Below are 23868 nucleotides of genomic sequence, written 5' to 3'. Positions count from 1 at the left end.
TACACGACCATAAAGTTACTCAAGACTCAGTTGCGATCAACAGTCACATGACAAAAATTCTGAGACTTTTCAGCTGCACTAGGCTGAGCTGCAGGCAGTGCGTACACAGACGAGTATGGAAACCCATTAAAAATGTGACTGGTAAAATATCTACAATAGCTATATTTTTTTCCCGGTATTAGTAACATATATGGCTACCTGGAAATATGTCCTATGTGTTTTTTTTTTGCATAATAAATAATCCAATTCATTCCATTTTCTCTTTGTAGAAAACTACACGTGACAAATTGGCATTTTCCCAAGACTTGTGTTGTTACTACAAAATGCATAACACATTTGGAACTTGAAAACATCCAATCAACGCCTTTTAAAGATTACATATAAAACAAGGTGTCTAACGAATTCAGCCACCGAAAGTCAAAGAACGAAATACGATACAAGTTTAGGAATATCCTCATTCAAAAACATCAATTTCAACAGAGGAGTTTTCTTTTTACAATCTTGTGTTAACAAGGCAGAAAACATCTGCAACCCAGTGGGTGTGAGGTGGGGATCACTAACATTTGCTCAAAGCATCTTTAGAAATTATTTAGTGGGAAAAAAGTAAGCTACAAATGTTTGTTAAAAAGGAAAACTTTTCCAGGACAATATGTCTAGGTGTGTGCATGTAAATTCTAAACAGGTTTTTATCAAGAATAACAAAACAAAAAATACATAATATAGCAGAGCTCGGAAGAGTACACCTGGCTCATGATTTATAGCATTTTAACTTTGTCATACTAAACACCAGACATTTCTGAGTTATCTCTACTTCTAACCGTGTTATTTCTGTTTCCATAGAGGTGCAGGACTTAATATTGGAGTGAAAAATGAGCCCACAGTGAGCTAAAATGTGACAGGAGCAAAGAAACACCCAGAAATCTAGTCAGGTTCAGAAGTGACTCTGTAAAGTTAACCCGTTATTGCCTCCATGCTCTACTGTGGCAAACAGGTCCTTATTGCCTTCATAATTAAACCAAATTATTTCCCCAAGCAGATCATTAGCAAACTGCAGAGGCATAAAATAAAGTGCTACTAAGATAACTGGTTCATCTGAAGCTGCAGCTGCTCCCAGTTCTCTCCAGCATCCATTAGCTCCAGTAAATGACTGAGTGACCACAACTGGAAACATCTGGCCATGAACAGGTGGCTTCACTGCTTACCTTTATTCTTCTTCCTGCTCTTGGACTGCAGAGATGAGGACGACTGCTGGTATGTCTGAGAGAGAGAAAGAGAGGAAGAGGCTGTCAGGATGAATCAGTGGCCTTTTGTTTGCCGCAATGAATCCTGGGATATAAAAGATGACAGATCTTGGGGAGAGCAGATGAGGCCACAAAAGGACGGGGGAAAGTCTCTCCTCCCTCATTATCTCTTCCTCACATGTGTGGACAGGAAGCTGGCGGAGGACACTAGCAGCTTTCACACCTCTAAACTTAGAAAGGGAGGGTTCAGGTGGGGCGCCAGGACACTCAGGTAATGAAAAGAAGTGTGAAAATAGAACAGGGGGACCTCGGGGATTAAACAGAAACTGCACTAAGCAAAATATGAAGGGCAAACATCTAAAACAGGGGTGTTAAACATGCGGCCCGCGGGCCAAAACCGGCCTGCCAGAGGGTCCAATCCGGCCCGCTGGATAACTTTGTAAAGTGTAAAAATTACAAAGGAGACATTAACTGCAATTTGTAAATTTGTAAAACTATAAATTGAAAATAATTTCTAGACCATGACAAGTTGTTTTGATCATAAAGTAAAATATTATCTTGCTCATTGTTCTTTTGTCATTTTGTGTCTCATTTTTGTAATATTTTGCCTCGTTTTTTGTAGTTTTGTTTTTCCTTTGTGTCTCGCTGGAGTTTTTTGTCTTATTTTTGACATTTTGTGTTTTGCTTTATTCATTGTTTTGTGTATCATTTTTGTCGTTTTCTTTCATACTTTTGTCATTTTTTGTCTCATTTGTTCACTTTTTGTCTAATTGTTGGCTGGAATAAATCTGATTTGCATCATCAGTGTTGTCTTTTTTAGGCAACAACAACAAGAAGATCAAGATTGGATAGATTTGGTGTTGCTAAAATTTTGAGAAAATCTACACTACCGTTCAAAAGTTTGGGGTCATCCAGGCAATTTTATGCTTTCCATGAAAACTCACACATATCTGCACAAGGGTTTTCTAATCATCAATGAGCCTTTCAACACCATTAGCTAACACAATGTAGCATTAGAACACAGGAGTGATGGTTGCTGGAAATGTTCCTCTGTACCCCTATGGAGATATTCCATTAAAAATCAGCTGTTTCCAGCTACAATAGTCATTTACCACATTAACTATGTCTAGACTGCAAGTCTGATTAATTTAATGTTATCTTTATTGGAAAAAAAAAGTTTTTCTTTCAAAATTAACGACATTTCTAAGTGACCCCAAACTTTTAAACGGCAGTGTATAAATATGACACATAAAATGATATAACTTGATATAACTGGAAACACAAGAAGTGATCTTTTATGTGCTAAGTGAACAGTTTCAGATGACATTAGCTCCATAACTAAGGATATTGTTTGGATTGATTGGGTGATTGGACTTTTATCTGCGACAGACATCTGAGGTAATGCTTGGAAATTCCAAGTCACAGTGACTCTAAGAAGATCACATTTTGCTGAAAAATCAGTGTGAAATCAGCGAGTGTGCAGCTTTCTACGCTTCATGCCACCTCTGATCAGCACTTTTAAGATGTGACCTCTCTGGACAGGTCAGATGGGGCGACACAACCAGCTCTGATGTCACGATATTACACGTCAGACCCTGGAGCTCGGCCAGTCGCGGCCCAACGCTCGGCAGGACGGATGACATGGTCCCGCCCACCCCCACTGACACGCCATCTGCCATCGCAGCACCCGTGCGCACTGTAAACACACACCGAGGCCCGGGCATGCGGGTGCACACATGCAAACGCTTTTAATTTCCACAGAGATGCTGTCAAGACGTATAAGGTCACCGCCGGCCAAACGGACTCGCCTGGACCGGAGAGCGGCGAGCTCAGACGGACAGCCAGGGTGGACAGATGTCATGGAAGTGACGGGGTAATAACCAGTCAGCATTTGCTCAGCTCACACTCCGCTGCAGCACTGTGGAAGCCTAAACGTTTTCCTCTCTCCCAAATCCCTAATCTCTGACTGTTAGATCAGTATCTAAACGAATTAGAAAGAGGCGGCACCTCAGGGGAAGTCGAGGGAGTTTCATAACCTGATTCTCCTGTCGGGTTTTTGATCTGCAGCATGCAGCTGTATCATGCAATCTTCAAGTCGGGAACTGCAACCTGAGCTGGGATCAGTTGATTTTTTCTGTTTGCAACACTTCAAACGGTCCTTTTCTGTCAATTCTGGTGGCATGTTTGATGGTAACAGCTCATTGTTGCGTTTTTTCTGCTCTCAGAGCCTCTGTCAGTCATAATCGTTCTTTCTCCAAGTGTTTGTATGAAAGCATTACTCGGACAGTTTGGCTCTTTTGCCAAGACGAGTAGATCGATGGCGCATTTGTGGGTTTAATACAGTGGTGGAAAAAAGTTGTCAGACAACCTTAAAATTTATCACGAAATATTTGAGGAAAAATCTTTTTTTGCGTTTCAAAAGGTGTGGCTACGTTAGACAGACTCAAACAAATACGTATCCACATTAGCAGGAAGAAGATAAAGCTGGAAATTGGACTCATCTGACCACAGAATCTTTTTTCAATCTTTGCTGTCCAGTTCTTGTGTGTTTGGGCCCAATGATGCCGAGAAAACCTCTGTCTCTCACTGATCAGGGGCTTCTTGACAGCCTTGTAGGACCTAAAGCCATGATCTAGAAGTCGGCCACTGGACACCAGTTTGCTTTGACCACTGCTATCAAAGCTCCTGTGATGCTTTTCCTGCACATGCAGATCAGGATGTAGTCATCTCTTGCTGAAGAAACCCTTGAACGCCCAGATCTTGGTTTGTCTTCCAAGCTGTTGGTTTGTCTGTATTTCTGCAGAGTATCCAACTGCTGAAGGACTGCATCTGCACTTCCTGGCTATGTGGCGCCAGCTGTACTCTTCCTGGTTGAAAATCTGTATCTTCAGGTGTGTTTCCTGCGTTAGCTTCCTTGTTTTAGCCATTTTTTTCTCTGAGGAACTTTCGCATGTGCTGCCTTTATATAGACATGAAGCACTGCAACAAATATTGGATCACTGGTACCAAAATGAGCCAATACTCAAAATTTCTTCTGTATTTTAATGAAACCAATCAATTTTAAGTTTTTAATGGCTTTTTTTTAGGATTTCTTTAGTATTTTGGCTGTGACTGTCCTAAAAGAAATTGTACATGAAGACCTAAGAGTGATTCTTAACCCTTGTGTTGTCCTGCAGGTCAAATTGACCCGTTTCACAGTTTGAAAACGTGATTAAAAAAAATTGTTTTCTCAGTGAAACTTCTGATGTCCACATTTTCAACATTTTTGAAAATTTTTTGGTAGGAAAAAAGTTTCATGAGAACATTCACAAAAAAAAAAATCAACCAATTTTGGTTGATTTTTTTGTGAATGTTTTTAATGAAAATATTAGAAGTTTTGCTGGTATTTTTAGATATTTTTAGGATTTTTTTAAAAAAGATTTTTACTCATTTTTTGAAAATATTCAAAAGAATTTTCTTGCAAAATTTGGGGGATTTTTTTTTCTGTAAAACTTTTAACGGAAACTTTCAAGGAATTATTGGAATTTTTTTTCCTGACGGTTTTGCGAATTTTCAGAAATTTGGGGAATTTTTTGCTGAATTTTTGGATTTTTTTCAGGCAGGGCAACAATGTTTTTTTGGTGGCCATAAATGAGGACAACAGGAGGGTTAATGCAATATTTCACAAATGCATGGGGTGTCCAACTTTTTTCCACCACTGTATGTAACTGGAGCGATCGCCCTTGGTTCGGTGACATTTGACAGCTCCTACATGGATGATTTGTGGCTTGTATTCCACCATAACACCTCCACCCTCGATATCATGGGTCACTCTTGTCACATCAGGGTGCAGGTTTGATGCACATGACCCAACAAGTGCTGCAGTCAGTGTACATATAGCATATATTAACCCTTAGACCCCAAATCTAGACCTTTTGTCACATCTGACAGCAGCTCTATTCTTTTATTCCAGTTTTTCATGTCAATCAGTCCATTCCCAATAACTTCACATCACTGTTTTCCGTTTTAGTTGCTCCTTTAAAAACATACCAATTTACTGACCCCAATTCCATCCGATTCCATGTTTGCTGTTGCTCCTAATTAAAAGTATCACAAACCATCTGAGGCACAGTTGATGTTTATGTTCGATTAAACAAGATGAATAGCGGGTAATGCATATGATTGACGTGCAGCCGGAGTGTGGGAAAAAGCACAAAGGAGGAGGAGGTTTGTGCGAGGAGAGAGATTTAAGGAGCTCCAAGACGAGTTTGGATGTAATAAATCTGGATTACATCACTGGTGTTGCTTTTTAGGCTCCAGCAGCAGCAAGCAGATCAAGATTGGCCACATTTAGTGTTGCTAAGATTTGGAGAAATTACATAAATATAACAGAATTACTTGCTATTACTGGAAAGGCAATGATTAATGGATGGTAAATGATCTTTAAGCTACTTATACAGTTCATACTTAGTATTAAATCAATATAACTTTTGTTGGACACAATTAAAGAGTAATTTTATGATTGTTAAAGCAGCAAATGCTGGTATTAGAGACATGCTAACACTAGTCACTAAAGTCAAGATTATCAAGCAGAATCACTAGAATTTATGCTCAGAGGATCATATATCATGTACAGTGATGGGAAATGCATAATTTAATATACACTTGGAGCTTTTCTAATGAGATTGTAATTAGTCAGGTTGCATGCAGTTCCCAGCGCTATCATAACACGCTATATGTCCAATGTTGTCCAAAAATACAACAGGTGGAATTGTTTCTGATCTTCTTATTAAGCTAAGCTAGCAGTCTCCTTGTCAAGTAACATACAAGTATGAGAAAGGCATTAATTCTCTCTAACTTTTTGCAAATTTATTAAAACAAACTATTTTTTTGCAGTTGAAGAGAAATTTACAGCCAAAACATGGACTGAAAGACCAAGCTGCTGGGGAAATTTGAGGGATTTGACAATCGATTCGAGGGCTCTGTCATTAAAGAAAATGTATACATTTTCAGACATGACATGACTAGACATTTACTACAGTTTAAAACAGTGTTATTTTGACGTTATATACATATAAATTGAAAATAGTGACCCAAACAAACAGAAAGACTAACTTCCTTACATGGTACATGGAGGCGGGGTCTCTGGGAGGTGAATCCCTCTGATTTGTTTGCATCACGTAGTGGGAGGGGCTTTGGCTGTGGTGGCTCCGCCTCTTGGCCCGTTTGGCCGTGTCATTGGCCCGTTTGCCCGGTCGAGCCGTGTGGGAGGAGTAATCGTCAGAACTGGTCCGTTCGTCTCCACCTGACAGTCCAACGTAACGCATCAGCGACGCCTCTGCAAAACAAAAACCACAGAAAACCTTTTATCTACTGATTAAACAATCGCCACTGATCTCCTCTTTGTACCGTTTTCTGTCGTCATCAGCGCTGCAGGTAGCGAGGTTTTCTGGGTTAATTAGAGACTAAATTTAAAAAAAACTCAGCCCCAAAAGGTCACATCACTCAGACTGAACACAATATTTGGGCGGCAGCAGATTTTGACCTTTAATCAGACAATCATTGCTGCTTTAATCAGTTATTGTAAAAACATCTGAACACAGTGTGAAAACTTCACATGCTGATTTTGTTGCCCTTTTGTTTGAGCACCACTAATAGGTTTATTAGGGCATCAGTGGCAAAACGTGCGTCACATGTGATCACCAGAACAACAACATATTATGTTTGTCGTGTGAAGATTTTCTATCTTTGCTCTTTTGGTTGAATTCAAGCAACTAAAAATAAAGTTTAGGAAAAAGATCACAGTCATTGTTGTTTACAAAGTCAGCACGTTCTGTACAGTGAGGGCAAATAGAGACAAATTCCCTGCAGGAAGCATCCAGTGACTCAAAGACATTTATTCCATTTATCCTGAAGCTGCACGACTTCACATCCCTACAGATACCACGTGGAGTTTTTGTGTTTTTGTGTCTTCTAGAAAGCAATGTACCAATAAAGGCAGTAAAGAAGAAGACAGAAAGATGCCACAACTAAATTAATCATACAAACGCAGCACAATGATTGTATTTTCAGGAAAACGATAGTACATTCCAAATCCAGCATCAAAAATATAGCTTTAGCTTATGTATGTCCTTTAGTTGACAAGTTAATGGGCTCCTGTTATTCAAGCTACACAACACATTGTGCATCTGAGTGTGAAAACAAAGAGATAAGTAACTATTTTTGTGCCGTACATCAGCGTTCCCCAACCCCTGGGCTGTGGACTGGTACCGGTCTGCACAGAAAGAACGAACAACTTACATTATTTTCATTTAATTAATTATCTGAGTCTGAACGATGTTTTATTTTGAAAAATGACTGGATTCTCTCCGGTACATCCATCTATGACTCACTCTTGACCCATGTTAACCCTCCTGTTGTCCTCATTTACAGGCACTAAAAAATATTGCTTTCTTGTCTGAAAAAAAATCCAAAAATTCTGCAAAAAAATTCCTCAAATTTCTGAAAATTTGCAAAACCTTCAGGAAGAAAATTCCAATAATTCCTTAAAAGTTTCTCTTAAAAGTTTTATTTTTAAAAAATTCACCAAATTTGACAAGGAACATGTCTTTTGTCACACAGTGTTGCTTTTCAGAAAGAACCCGGGTTGTTTCAGGTGATGGGATAATCAATACTGTACTTTAAAGTTGAACAGAGTCTAGTTTTTTGGTTTCTATCAACACTAGACCTCTAGTTTTTCCAGTATTCTTTAAGGACTGATGTATTCCCTCAGACCGCAGCGCTGTTTTCTGCACAGCTGTGTTTGTCTAATAGTCGTTTCCACCATTTTTCTTTCTTTTGTTCTTCTTCTTCTTTAAACTTCATCCCACCTCTTCACCAGGGAGGAAACTCAGGTCCTCTCTACCTCGTTTTCTTTCTCCCCATCGGTTCCCACCCTCATGTCCTCCCCTGGTTGCTAGGCAGCGGCCAGAGGAAAGCGAGACACCGAGAAGAGCTGCTGTCAGCGTCGCCATGGCAACTGTGTGAGTGATTCAGGTGGAGGTCAGGGAGAATAGTCTTTATTTTCCTGTTTCTGCCTCCTCTCATCCCTCCTTTCCTCCATCCTCCTCTCTTCTATTCTCCCTCCCTTCACGGCTGCCTTTCATTTTCTCTCCGCCTTTGTTGCCCACTGTCTACCTGTTTTTTTTCTTTTCCCTTCCCTCCTTCCCATCTCATCCCTTCTTATTCGGTACCTCTATGATGCTAATCACAGGGAGAATTAGCGAGCGGGATGGAGGCGCATTGATCTGGAAACGCTCGTCTCTTTATAATTCAAAGAGACGGGGGGAACGTTTAGCAAATATCTAACGGGCTCTTCAGGAGACACATCTGCACTCCACAAGCCGGCGCTCACCTCTGCGGCTTTCTCGGTTGAGCTTGGCTGGATCCTCGTAGTCGCCCACCCAGTTGCACTCCACCGGCATGGAGATGGGCCTCAGCCTGCCTGCAAGTGCACACAATTACAAAACTTAATATTAGCGCCGCAGATGGCAAACTTATGCCGTGCATCCAAAAAGGTTCGAGCTGTGGTGCGGATCGCAGAGTTTCCGAAGAAATATGTCGAGCTCCTTTGAGTATTTCCCATCATGTACATTTAACCCTCCTGTTGTCCTCATTTACGGGCACCAAAATATATTGTTTCCTTGTCTGAAAAAAAGCCAAAAATTTAGCAAAAAAGTTCCCCAAATTTACGAAAATTTGCAAAACCTCAGGAAGAAAATTACAATAATTCCTTAAAAGTTTCCCTTGAAAATTTTATTTAAAAAAAAATCGCCCAAATTTGGCAAGAAAATTCTTGTAAATATTTTCAAAAAATTAGTAAAAATCTTCCCAAAGAAATCCTACAAATATCTAAAATGATTACATATATATCAGTAAAACTACGAATATTTTCCTTAAGAACATTCACAAAAAAGACTTTTTCAAAGACTTCAAAGACTTCTCAAAAATGTTGAAAATATGGACATCAGAAGTTTCACTGTGAAAATATTTTTTTCCCCCACATTTTCAAACTTTAAAACGGGTCAATTTTGACACGAGGGTTAAAGCAGGATTCTTGGATGTATTTCGCCTGCTCCATCACCTTTAACCTTAACACACCTCTAAAAACACCTTTAAAAACACCTTAACTGGTGTTTTTAAGGGACTCGACCTCACAGAACAAGACTGGACTCACACACCGACACTCAGTCGTCATAACAACGAACCGTATGTAGGCGTGGTGCAGTACACAGGCTCCTCCTCTTCTCGCCGGCGAGACTCTTGATCCAGGAAGGAGTTCGGTGACTCAGAGCGCTTAGCAACGCTGACGCCACCATGGTTACGAGATGCCTCATCCCCAGACAAGGCTCCTGTCTCATCTCTATGGCAACAACAGAGGCAGATTTTTTTTTTCCTCCTTCCTTACCAGTAAACAAATGTACATCAAAGTCAGGGCTTATCTCAGCTGCAGTTTTAGACTGAAGGAGCTACCTGGGTGTGTAGGGCTCAGTGGGTGGAGGGGGGATGTAGAGGTCCTGGAGGGCCGAGTTCTTGGTGGGAGTTCCTGAAGGGGTGGCCGAACTGCTGCCTGGGCTTCTGGTTGGCTGCAGAAAGTGAACACAGTTAGGATTATCCATTTTTGTTTCATTTATTTTTATTTTCAGGTCTCTTGTATTTTGAATACTTTTCATGGAGCTTATTTTTGCAGCTTTAGGCAAAAGTTCAACATCTGGAGATGCTAACTGAGATCCATGTGGAGTTACTCACAGTTACAGCAAATTAGGAACTCAAGATAAAACTTTAGTTGAAATAACTTCTGTGTTCCACTAGTTACAAGTCATTGTATGGCTTCCTACAAGGGATGGACCGATCACTGGCCTGACACTACGCTGTGGCCGATATTTGGCATTTTTCCGATTATCGGTAGCCCATATTGTTATTTTTGTTGCCCAATTATTGATTGATTAAATGTGTTATTTCAGGTCTGATGCAGCCTCATTTCTCTGTGGTCTCTGAAGTCAACAAGAAACACAAGCCGTTGCCACAAACCAGGAAGTTAGCTTCTCTCACAGTGGCGAAGGCTACACTAACGGCTAGCGGTTAAGTTAGAAGGCAGCCACAGATGAACCTGAAAGAGACATCTGGACCTGAGTGGGCTATAAAAGCCATAGAACAGTGAAAAATTAAGAAAATAGAGAAGAATAGCACACGTAACTGCAGGAGACAAACTGATCAATCTCAGTTGATCCCTCATAAACAGAGGAGAACGTCCTCATTCAATCACTAATAATTCTATTTAACATATTCAGTTACAGTCACTCTTATTAATAAAGAAGAAATAACAGGTTTTCTGCTGTCACATGCTGTTAAAACTTTACATTTAATGTATATTGGCTCCAAATATCTGATATCTGCCTTTCTTGATTACCAATAATCAGCATCTGTATCAGTGTTTTAAAAAAAATCCATATTGGTTGATCCCTACTTCCTACTTTCATCCTCTGCTGTTTTATTATACTAACAACTGGTTAGGCCAACAGGTGGTGTTGCTTTGATTAATAAACAAGCCTAGAAGTATCCATTTATTACTGTTATTTGTATTACTAACACTGTTTCACCAAACTAGCAGAAAAACAGGAGTGGTCAGATGATCAAACAAGTTCTAAAACGGTTAAACTAACATATTTAGACAAAAACTAAGGCAAAATATAAAATTATGTCCCAAATTGTGCACAATTGAATAGAACATTATATCATAGTTTCCAGACTGAATTTCTGGCTAAACTTTGACTTATCGCACTTATTACCACTATTTGTGTTACTTTTAGCCTCTGAATTAGCATCGACAAGTTGAAATTGTTCTCACATTTAATTTGGCCACTGAATGTCACACACGGTTACTTCAAGGAGCGTCAGAAATCTGTCAATTCTGTCTGTTTTTAGAAAAAATGGCATAATCTTGGCGATTTCTTTAGGAGGACGTGCCTTTCGCTACATTGACCACTCAGAGCTTCACTGTAGAGTTAAGAATCAACATTTTCCAACAAAGCTACGTAACTACAGCCATGTAAACATCAACAGAATTTGGCACCAAGATGGACGCAGCACTAAATTTGCTGTGCTAGAAGACACCGTTTCTTTAGTGGTTGGGGATGAGCTCATATAAGCTTCCATGCCGACTGAAAAAGGCATTGGACGAAGGCATTTGGCGCTCGCTGGTTTGGACAAAATAAAACAAACTCCCAACACTAAATCCACTAATGAAAAAACAATGGGAGCCCAGTCCAACTATCAGGGTTGGTTCCTTTTTCTAACCTCCAAGTAAACTGTGCTCAGCAGTCGCTCACAGTGTAGCAACAATGGAAAAGATAATCCAGAAATAAGAGCCAAGTTGTGATAAACTGCCACTTTTCCTTTGTGTTTCCCCCTTCGACTGTGTAGATAATCAGTGATAATTAGGGAGATAAATTTCATACTCGCCGGCGCTCTGGGAATGTGGGCGGAGGGTGGCATTGGTTTTCTCTTCCCATTCTTTCCAGTGCGTTTCAGCTGGCAAAAACAAAACCACGCAAAGCCACAGCTCCCTGACCTAATTATACGCTTCGGCCGTACGGGAGAGAGAGGGAATGCTGTGGGGAATTATGTGGGCCAACGCAGTGCCTTAATAAAGTCTATAAAAGGTAGAGGCGGTCCCACCTGCAGAGCCAGGGGTTTCCAGCGCATGTTCTTCAGCAGCGCAGGGGCGGAGCTGAGCGTGCTCTGTGGACGCTTCTTCAGGGTCAGGGACACGACGCCTTTATCGGCCCTCAGCGAGCCGACCAGGTTACGTAACTGCCAGCCCACCTGTGGGACGAGAGAGGACGGCTAGTCTGAGAATAAAGCAGCCTCCAGGAAAATATCAAGACAAAACAGCCTGATTTATACTCGACTAAGTAGCATTAACATGCAGCCTGAAGTTTGAATTCTGTCCACGTCGTGATTGGATCTCGCTTGTTGAGCCTTCTGTGCGAGGCAAGTGGGTGTGGAGGTGGTGAGTCTATCTATAGAGCTTTTGTATGACATAACCTGCCCTCAATTTGAAAACAAATGCATATTATGTATTGGTTTTACATTTTTACCTACTATTTGCAGAAAAAGTCAGCCAACACTCTGTCTCTGAACGAAAACATATTGTAAACAAAAATAAAAACCGCTGCAGGGATGTGATATTTATCATCCTGAGGCCTTGTCTTATTTGCATTTATGGGGCTGACCTGAGATCTGATCACAATGCAAGAGGAGGTGCAGAGGAGGTTGGAGGATCTGATTACACTAATTGCAATGCTTGCTGCATCCATATGCACCTTGTAAATGAAGGGCACAGTCTGCAATACAGATATAAACTGGGGGCCACCCAACCACAACAACACAGAACTGGAACTAGCTTTAAGGATTAAAAAACAACAAATGGGGTTCACAAAGATGCATAATAAAGTTTAATAACACTAAATAACAATGAATCTATGAACCTTTTCTGATAATAAACCTTGTTTTTTGCCCAAAAAGTCAAATTCTCACTCTTATTTTAGCTCTGTTTTTGGTCTCCACCATCTCCTGAGACAAGTATCTGTTGCTATAAAGGCTACATGCTAACCTATGTTTACAAGTCATCAGCTAACCTTGTCTGGCTCCTGTTTGCCACCCAACAAGTAGTGTATTATTAGTTTATCAGAGCAGAAACCAGCTGCATGTCGCAACCAAAAACAACCTAAACAAAAATGGTAAAGCTGAGGGAAAAGAAAAACAACTGGCTAAAAGGCGCTAAAACGCTCCGTAGAGCTGATTATGAGATAATTATTTGTGGATTTATCATTACATATTACCTCTTTTATGCTACACATTTTCATTCGATCCACCGGCATTAAAAATACATTAATTACAGCAGCTTTAAAGGTTTGTTTATGTCTGTAAATCCACAAAAACAGGCATATTTCTATTATGATCAAGTGGGAAACGTACAAGCAGTTGTCTTCTCTTTGTGAATACAAATGATCAAAAGAGATGGAGTGGCCCTAAATCCTTAACAGAATAACACGACGAAAAAAACACTAGAATAAACACAGAAAAATATATTTAGAACATAAGAGCACACACTGAGACATTCAGAAACCCACCACTGTCTGATGATTGACTTGAATGACTTCATCTCCTGCATGGATCTTCTTACAGCGGTCAGCCGGAGACTACAGAGAAACAGAAGACGGAGACAGAGGGAGAAGGAAAACAGACGACTATGAATTGATCTGAACTTATTGATCCCTGCATGCCACAGCGAGCAAGTTTCACAACAAAGTGTGCTTAAATGGGCTTCGATATAGCAGGGAGGGAAAGCCTTGCAGACTCATCCGTACGGAATCTGATATGCCGTTATGGATACAAAAGTCAGATTTGCAGATATTGTGAGCATGAATTGGATTTCTGCACCCCTGGGTGTGGTGGGAAATCCGCCGATAAAGCAAAGTGCTTGCTGCAGCTCTGTAGGTGAATGTGTGAAAAATGGGATTTTGAGCCTCTCACCCCTTCAGTAGTTCCTGTGATCACATGGAGGCCATCGTAGGTCGACTTTATGTACATTCCCTGATAGACAGAAGGACAGAAAATACAGTATAATTGCTTAAAAGGCAGCCAGAACCAATAAAAAGCATGGATATACATACTTATTCAAGGGTTTTCACTTCTTTGTACAAAATAGCAGCTCTTGCAGAGCATGGTGGGGAGTTTTGGGTCTTTGTCCGACTTAAAAACAAAAAATGGTCCCATCAAAATTCAAATATCCACTAGTCTAATATCCTTTTGTTTCTCTGAAGTAGTTTCTTTGCAGCAGTTCCACAATGAATCTCTAATTCACACAGTCTTCTCCCAACAGTTGATGTTAAAATGTGTCTGCTTCTTAAACTCTCAGAACTCTTGGTTTTCGTTTCCTGGGGCGCTCCTCATGAGAGCCACTGTCATCACAGCGTTTGATGGTTTTTGCAACTGAACTTGAAGAAAATTTAAAAGTTCTTGAAATTTTCTGAACTGGCTGACCTTCAAGTCTTAAAAGTTATGACAGACTGTTGTTCCTCTTCTCTTAGCTCAATGGTTTTTGCCATAATGCGGATTAATACAGTAGTCGAAAAGGGCTATTTACTGTGTGTATCAACACTACCATAGAAACGGGACTAAAATGCAATACTGAATACTGCATTTTGACTGTGTGTTTGCCAAGTTTTGGTTCAGTTCCAACTAAAATCAAATTTATTTTGTTATTAGTGAATTATAAATTGCACATTTACTGCTGTTGTTCAAGTAAGACTTTTGTGTGAAAGAAAATCTTTGATGCATTCGTTCAAATAATTAATATAGTGAGCGATTTGTATTTTTTTTCCATCAAAGTCAACTAGATGCAGAAAACGGCTAACAGCCCAGTATTTTACACAGGATGTGCACTACCGGTCAACAGTTTGGACACACCTTCTCATTTAATGGTTCTTCAGCATGGTCCTACCACAACATCCTGCAGCGACATGCCATTCCATCCGGTTTGCATTTCATTGGACCATCATTTATTTCCAACAGGACAATGACCCCAAACGCACCTCCAGGCTGTGGAAGGACTATCTGACCAAGAAGGAGATGATGGAGATGACCTGGCCTCCACAGTCACCTGACCTAAACCCAGTCCAGATGGTTTAGGATGAGATGGACCACAGAGTGAAGGCAAAAGGACCAACAAGTGCTCAGCATCTCTGGAACTCCTTCAAGACTGTTGGAAAACCATTTCAGGTTCTACCTCATGAAGCTCATCAAGAGAATGGCAAGAGTGTTCAAAGCAAAGTGAAGAATCTAAAATATAAAACATGTTTTGACTTATTTCACACTTTTTTGTTTACTACATAATTCCATATGTGTTCATTCATAGTTTTGATGCCTTCAGTGAGAATCTACAATGTAAATAGTCATGAAAATAAAGAAAACCATTAAATGAGAAGGTGTGTCCAAATTTTTGACTGGTAGTTTATGTTAGTTAGTGATATTTAAAAGCATATATTGGTGTTTATTGTAGGCCACAGTGCTTGCTTTTTTTTAATCTATCTGGACTCACACATTAAACTGTAAAATTCACACATACAGACCAACAAAAGTGTGGAAAGCAGGCTTTAGCAAACCCAGTAGGACGAACAGAGTCATTACCAGGCCTTCGGAGGGTTTGATGTTGGTGAGGTGGACCAGCTCGAGGTGGGCCGACTGAGAAACCAGCGGGTCCGATGACACACAAACAATGTGCTCACACACCTCCGACAGAGTCTTACACTGTGGAGAAGGAGAGGAAGGAACGTGGACGGCAAACAGGGCTTTTATTGAGAGAACAAAGGACTAAATTAGACTGTATTTCTAAGAAACCTCTTTGGCTCCTGCTGCAAAGGCTGCAACTACTTTTTCTCTTTGGCTTCACTGAAACAAAACAAACATTTGAGTGTTTCATGCTGCAGATTTCCCTCCGAATTCTGAACAGTATTAACACAAATTCAGGTGTTTGATTCCTCGTGACGTTTGCGTTATTGAGATTTCAAAAGCGTTTTCTCTAGCTAGTTTTATTTGGGTAAAAACTGGTTAACACAATGGGTACCAGCTGGGTTTACTGCAGGAGCCAAAATCTCTTTGTTCTTTTATTTTCTTGCTTCAACGGATGAATAAATTCTAAAAAAAAACAAAACAAAAAAACAACAAAACACTTCATTTGCCCGAGTACATTAAATCCCCATGGTGCATTCAGGGACGTTTGATTTCGAGTCAGATTGAAGCTTAACTTTTGGGTCAGTTTACGTAAGATAGTTTTGCTTTTATTTTTCAGTAAATTAACTATTTCCAGCCAAACATAATGGAGGTGAATTTTAATTTCAGTGCCCACAGCAGTGAAAAATTACAAATTTACGAGTGACATTTTTTCTTGGCAGACAAAATAAGACTCCATTCAACACACGGTCAGCAGTTTCAGGGATCATTTGCCTGGTAGAAAGTAGTTGGAATAAAAAGCGCTGATTGTGTTGTTGGATCATCCACAGCTGAGGCTCCACAACTTTTTCAAGAACATTTAAAAGACACAAAAAGCATCCCGCTGCACTGACGGTGAACTTTTGCTCCAGAAGCATCTGACCTGTAAAAAGTGCATCCGTCTCGTACTTTATGTGTCATTTTTGCTGTTTATCAGAAGCCTCTCTGGCGTCAGAGCGCTCTTGTTTCTTGATTACCCTCGAATGAATCAGACTAAAGAGGCTTCTTCACAGCAGACATGTCGATTTGTCAGAACAAGGGAAGCCCGGGTGAAACTAATGGCACTAACGATGGCTCTGTTCCAGCAATTAGCGGCGCGATTCGTTACACCTGCGTTTGACAAATCAAAACGTCTGCTGTGAAAAAGGTCAATTAAAGTTTAACCGCCAACCGAGTTTGGAAGCCACTGACAAACGGAAACTCGGGCGTTTTTCTGGAAGAACATTTTATTTATGCTGTCAGCCCCACAGAGTAAATTTAATTCATTTTTACTGTACACAGCAAAACATTAAACAAGAATGTGGTGGAATTAACTCATATTTTTTGTTAAGTTAATTGAATTACATAAGTTTTCTGAGTTCATTGTAATATATCTAGTTTTTATTTTCACATAATTTAAGAACTTACAAACATTGGCTTGAACTGATCTGTACTACTGTTCAAAAGTTTGGGGTCAACCAGACAGTTTCATGTTTTACATGAAAACTCACACTTTTATCCATGTTCTAACATAACTGCACAAGCGTTTTCTAATCAGGAATTAGTCTTTCACCACCATTAGTTAACACAATGTAGCATTAGAACACAGGAGTGATGGTTGCTGGAAATGTTCCTCTGTACCCCTATGGAGATATTCCATTAAAAATCAGCTGTTTCCAACTAGAATAGTCATTTACCACATTAACAATGTCTACACTGGATTTATGATTCATTTGATGTTATCTTCATTGAAAAAGATGCTTTTCTTTCAAAAATATAGACATTTCTAAGTGACCCCAAACTTTTGAATGGTCGTGTATATGTTCCTCAAATAAAAGAAAGTTGAGCTACTTTTGTGTTTTTGTTGGATTAGATGTTTTTGAAATGTCTGATTGTCAAAGCAGCAAATGCCAGTGTTAAAGACATGCTAGCATGGTTACACTAGCCGCTAAAGTCAAGGCTATCGAGCTGAATCACTAGAATTTACATTCAGAGGATCATAGATCATAGGTACAGTGATGGGAAATGCATAATTTAATATACACTAGGAGTTTCCCTCTGCTTCCAGTCTTTATGCTAAGCTAAGCTAATCACCTCTGGCCTGCAGCTGTGCTGTTGACCCTCTTGGCAAAAAGTAAGAGAAAAGAATCTCCAAGCTTTTCCTTTAAAACATTCCTGGAAGCAGCAGTGAAACGCTGTGTAGTAGCGGAGTATTTTATCAGCAGGGAATGTGGGGGGGGGGGGGGGGGGGGGGGGGAAACAAAACAACAAACAACAGGATGCTTCACATCAACACAGAGCAAATCATGGACAGCTGGCTGAGAAAGCAGAACTCACCACATGAAGGATTTTGTTCTCCGTCTCAAACACCGTACAGTCCTGGGGGAACGAGAGAAATTTAATGTAGCGCGAGCAGAACATCCTGTCTTGCAAACACTCAGCATCTCACGCCGCTACAGTACCTCTGTACACTGTCTGGGCCTCACATTACAGAATCAGAACCACCTGCACCCCCTCGCTGATAGAAAATAAAATAATAATAACAACACGCCCACACAAACAGACACATTTATCTTTTATTTATTTATACACACATCAGTCACACATAAAGGCAGACTGTAAAGGACGTAAATAGCAAACAGGATGGAGGATGCAGAGTCTGCTGCATCACACCCACACACACTCGCTGGCTCTTAGGGGGATATGGCAACCCACAGCAGCTCCCCTCTGCCTCGCACTTCAAGTGGAGGAGAATAAGAGCTATCAGCCTTCAAAACACACACACACACACACAATTCCACACACCTGCTGTACAATGGTGGTGAGCTCCAGGCAGAGCTGAATGACATTATTTCGGGTTACTGAGTAGTCTGCCACTGCAGCAAAGGGAGACCTGGGAGGAACAGATAACACAGCAGTATGTCTTATAATGTTTCTGCCGCATTAGATGATGTGCACAGGAGATGGACAGGAGCATCATTACAAAGGAGGGGAGGGTGACACGCCACAAAACACTGGGTTTACAGACACTCACAAGCCCTTTAATCGGTGAAAGAGGTGAATCTAGGCAGAGGAGTTTGAGAACTCACTTGTAAATGAAACTGTCAGCTTGGATGTGCACTGGAAATCCACTCAAACTGCACATAGCATGGCCAGAAATACAGCTAAGTAGGACTAGCAGTGCAAAAATAACACTTGTTTGGCTCCTTAAACACCCAAAAAATAATAAAACTGGAATGTAATAATTCCCCAGAGCACATTATGATGCATTAAGACAACTTTTTGTGTTCGAAAACCGTCTAATATCCAAAAATATTCTGTTTAATCCAATGCACAATTGGTATTCCTCACTTTAGAGAAGCTAGAAAAATCTAATTATTGGCATTTTTGCTTAAAAAATGACACAATTGATAATATTTTGCCTTTATTTCCTTTTTAATTGACTAATCGATTAATATTTTCACTTCTAAGTGAAAGAAAATTGTGTTTCTTATGTGTTTTTGCTGGAATATTTCTACTAGTTTGGGGAGACAGCTTATAAGATTTCTTACGATGATAGAAAAAATACATTTTTTTAGAGTTTTTGTGGGAGAAAATTATGTTAATGTTGGTTTTTTGTTACAAGCTTGCAAATAACTTGAGAAAACAGCTATAATATTTCATACGATAATTTTTAAAAAAAATTGTGTTTTTGTGGGAGAAAATTAGGTTAATGATGTGTTTTTGCTTAAGTAATTAAAATAATTTGGGAAAATAGCTATAATATTTCTTACAGTGATACAAAAAAATACAATTTTTTGTGTTTTTGTGGTAGAAAATGATGTTAATGATGTGTTTTTTGCTGTAAGATTACAAATAACTTGAGATGACAGCTATAATATTTCTTATGATGATATAATAAATAGTATTTTTAGTGCTTTTATCCACTGGAATAAACACAAATAAAAGAAAATTTAATCAACAGCTCCATTGTGAAGTTTGAGAACTGGTGTACAGGGCTCCAACTCATGATTTTTTTTCCATTTCTTTCATTTTCTTAAAGATTAATTTATTGTTTATTCAATTAAACATCAGAAATGGTGAAAAATCCTCGTCACATTTTAGCGTTGTCACGGTTACAGGTTGCCATCTGTCACTGAGCGGTTGCCAAACGTCAATAAGGCGGCTCTCATATCCCCCGAAGCCCTTTTGGTTAAGCTTCTGTCTGTGTCTATTTGTTACTGAATGAAACGGAATCTACGCCAACTCCGTCTTGTCGCTGGCAGCCGAGGTGTTCAGTGCGAGTTGTGGCTTGTTAGTAACTGGTACAGCTGGAAGGCTTAGTGGTAATTAAATCCTCCAGACTGAAAAATAAATCCTTTTCACCAGCACTGGCAGCAGAAAAAGCAGCTAAAATTTGCAAATATTCTCCGCTCGATTAACCGATCGGCGTTGAGTTTCCTGCGAGTCGACGAACACCGGCGGCATTTCACTTTGGAGCTGCTACTTATGGAAACCCATCATCCAGCTGGATGCTGCCTCAGACTGCAGATCTGTCCCATTACCCACATTTATGGACTTGAACACTTCATGTGGAGTCTGGTTGTAAAAATGGCAACACACAGCACATTTAACCTCTATTTTGAAATCATATCCTCAGCTATTTCCCCACAGATTACTGATCCACACCAGTCCAGCTGCTGGGGATAGCGTTCCAGATGTTAGGAACAACATTAATCTACAGACAGGGAGAAGTTTTTTTCATGAACATGAGGTTTGTTGTTCAAGACAGAACATCTAGAGATGGTTAAAATCTGCTGTTACTGGACCTGGCCTAAGAAGGTACTTTGAAGTCACGTTTGGATCGTTGCACACCTCCAAATTTTTGGAATCTGGGATGTACAGCGAGTCTACTGCACATGCGAATTAGACGAAGCGTGAGATTGTAATCAGATCTACAAACGTCTCTACGATCCACCAATGTGGGACTGTACAGTCAGATTCCCAGATGATACAGAACTCTCTGTAAATTACCACTCCTATTGCTATTCCAGCAGTATTACTATAAAGGGGGTCCTAACTTACATCGGAGTTCCATTCCTATGGCCCGACGTGAGTCGATTTTCGCCGTAAGTCAGAACTCCATCAGAACAGTCTGACTTACGCTTGGGAGCCATAATGAAGGGCAAAAAGTTAGTGAATGTAGCACAATCGAAGGTGGTGTACAACTGGTCAATGTAAACAAAGCCGTCTTATAGCGCCACGTTACGACCGCTCCGCTCGCCAACTAGCTCCATGTAACCAATTCCAACGAAACGCTGTACGTCATAAACCAAGCACCCGCCCGTATCCAGTTCTGATGTTACGACCCCACCCCCACCCCCCCCCCGAATAAATTCAGGTACACAGTTCCATAAGAAGGAGGCGGTAGAGGCTACGTTACACATGACTGTAATAGGAAAAGTAGCAGAAGAAGCAAAACCAGCTGTTTGTCCACTGCCAAAAAGCTAGGAAGAAGAAACAAGCTAAATTTTGTTTATGTGAGACAAGTTGTAGTTACTTTTTTGATGGTCAGTATCGACTATGTTTCGTGACAAAGATAATGAAGGATTGAAAAAAACGCTGATCCAGCGTGCGAGTTAAATGTTCACTACCTCAGAAGATATTTGAAAATGTGTTTTCCATCATCAGTAAGCACATTAACTCTTCAAAAACCATGTCATTTTTGAGATTCCACTCTTTCCATCGACTTTTTCTTCACATAAATGTATGTTATGGAACCACGAGACATGAAGGTAGGATGTTGAGGGTTTAATATGTTGACATAGATTGTGGCGTTGCATGTGAAGCATCATATGTTGGGGAGGAGTTGAGGGGAAGGATCCAAGGGACTGAAGGGGGGAAAAGGGAAAAACCAGATGAACAGAATTCAAACAGCGTGAATCAGTAGAGATGGGCTTCAGGCAGTCATTTCTGGGTTTTAGAATTTTACGGATGCTGCCAGAGGAATCGCTCTCCATAAAAGTATAATTCATATCTGTGCTTGTTGCTAAACTCAGCGAGACTCACAGAAATCCTAATTTATGCCGACTAATTAACCACTAGAGTTAATGAAAATAACTGAGCAACACTTCTTCTGCAAAAGCACAACAACATGAGTTGGTCAGATGTTTAACTCAAGACTGAACACAGATTTGAGGGGTAATTATTTGAATTTATGATGTTGGGAGGTCAGAAATCCAAACTATTCCAGGTAAGTTCAGGGGACTGAACCGTAATGTTGTTCTTCTTTAGAGGAAAGAGGCCACAGCTCTGTGGAAGAAGCTGCATTAGTGAACCAGGTAAATAGGCCAGTGCAGCTCTGAGTGCACCAATTTACACGCCTCACACCGACTACTTGTCATTTCTATATAGGTTTTAAAAAGCAAACAAAACAAAAAACCCCGCAGTTTAAAACTGAATGTTCCTCTTAAAAAACTGCGTTTCCACTCCAACTGAAATAAATTGTGTGAACGAGGTTATTAAAGCACTTTGGATTTATTATGCCGTCCTGGCCCTGGCATCGTCGGTTCCCAGCATCTGTGTTCTCTGTCAGAGTTTCCACTGAAGTGCACACAAGTTTGTTTTCATAAAACCTGTTTTCCTGCGAGAAGAGGGTCTTTAAAGCCTTTTCTTTTGTGCAAACACAATGTTTATAAATGAAGCCCTGGGCGTAGCGGAGCATAATAGACTATTCAGGTGTGAACAAGGTGCTAAAGATAAGGAACACGCTGCAGCTAATGGGCCGCTAATGACTCCACAGTCGCACAAAAGGGACAGAAGCAACACACTGGTGCGGACATACAATGGGGAAAGCTAATGCATTTGTTCACGGCAGACATTACGATTGCAAATACAACGGAGCGGTGGAACGAGCGAGGGAAGGATGACATGTTCTAAAGACCCAGATTAGAATCCGGCCACAGCCTCTAGTGGGTGATTTATCTGTGGTGTGTGTGATTTGGGTCATCAGTATTGAGGCTGAGTGCTATATATACATGCAGGACCTAAGGCGACACAGACTGCTTGCTAACCACCAGGCTCCAGCCCTCAGACAACACTTCTTTTTTCTTTCCCAGACAACGCAACGATGTTGGCGAACTTTAAAAGCCAAAAAATCAGCCGTAACTCAGTCAGATCCAGATGCACAGTCACAATTTTGAAATGACACAAGGACCAAGTGATTAGATTTTGCCAGTGATGCGGCTTATAGTCTGGATCCACGGATTTGCTAAAGATTTCTGTATCATTGTGAGATAGTGGCACAGCGTCACTGTAACCATGACAACATGTGAATGCTACGTCGGCTGCCTGCTGACGATCACATGACTGCGATCCTGCTACAAATCAACCACTGTGGACTTATCGGGACTTACTGGAAATGATACAACAGCTGAGCAGCCTTGGTGGAGAACTGCACTCTCTAAATGCTTTTCTTGTTTATTGTTTAGGATGCTTAGAAACTGAATAAAATGTCAGATTTTGGGATTTGATCCTTGACCCCAAGAAGATTGGTCTGATTTTTAATAATTAGATTACACCATAAAAATGTGTGAACCAATGTGTCAACTAACTTCCATTGGACATTGACTTTTTTTTAGTTAAAAAGTTAAAACTGAGTAAATCTGTTGATCTAAGTCATAAATTTTCACCCATTTAATTTACTGGTTCCGCTCAGTTACACCAAATCCATTCAGATGACCCTAATAAGCTGCTTTATTTAACAAATTCACAAATAAAATGCAATTTGTACCAATTTAACATGTAGTAAAGCTCGAATGAAGCCACCAGCTACTTATTATTCTCTGTGTGATGCATTTACTGTGTGCTGCAGAGGCTCGTGACTAATGTGGTTTGCACTTAAATGCCCCCGTTTGTCCGTCCACATACTAATGACTGCTGGTAAAACGTTGCTGCTAGGATTAAATACACAAAAGCCCAAGTTTATCCCCAAAATGTCACCACATGGCTGTTTGTTTGCACAAAAAAAATCCTTAAGTCTGCTACATTTTCAAGTTTTCTTCAATCTCACAACAATCCAGTGATAGGCGTCCATACATTATAAACAGAACCACCTCATAACTAACTCTACATGCTTTTATTGGTGCTAATTTTGCTTAAATCTGAACAATTACAAGCTGAAAAGGCTGCAACATGGGATTCTTTCACTACCAACCCGGCAGTAACCCCCATATTTTAAAGTCTGCTCAGTCACTACGCTGGTTTAAAAACAGAAATACTAAAACACTCTCACTCCTACTGCATTTCGAAGCCATCAGCGAAATATATCACAGATAAACTGCGGTCTCTGTGACCGTGTTATTAATTCATAGCTAGG

General features: G+C 40.2%; 1 protein-coding gene across 2 annotated transcripts in view; it reads right to left on the bottom strand.

Annotated features, from left to right (window-relative positions):
* The window catches only part of cnksr2a (connector enhancer of kinase suppressor of Ras 2a), a 72558-nt gene that overhangs the window by 22183 nt on the left and 26507 nt on the right, over positions 1-23868 (bottom strand). For both annotated transcript variants that reach the window (XM_023293373.3, XM_023293374.3), the window contains exons 4-14: positions 18318-18405; positions 17850-17891; positions 15453-15572; positions 13797-13856; positions 13394-13462; positions 11937-12083; positions 9732-9844; positions 9467-9621; positions 8614-8703; positions 6344-6558; positions 1203-1257 (exon numbers count right to left, since the gene is read on the bottom strand). In XM_023293373.3, coding sequence (XP_023149141.2) covers positions 1203-1257; positions 6344-6558; positions 8614-8703; positions 9467-9621; positions 9732-9844; positions 11937-12083; positions 13394-13462; positions 13797-13856; positions 15453-15572; positions 17850-17891; positions 18318-18405 — 1154 coding nt within the window. The remainder of the gene's footprint in view (positions 1-1202; positions 1258-6343; positions 6559-8613; positions 8704-9466; positions 9622-9731; positions 9845-11936; positions 12084-13393; positions 13463-13796; positions 13857-15452; positions 15573-17849; positions 17892-18317; positions 18406-23868) is intronic.

This window comes from Amphiprion ocellaris, chromosome 22 (assembly GCF_022539595.1).
Source record: "Amphiprion ocellaris isolate individual 3 ecotype Okinawa chromosome 22, ASM2253959v1, whole genome shotgun sequence".
Lineage (NCBI taxonomy): Eukaryota > Metazoa > Chordata > Actinopteri > Pomacentridae > Amphiprion > Amphiprion ocellaris.
Note: the sequence above shows the minus strand (reverse complement) of the source record. Positions and strands in the feature narration are given on the sequence as shown.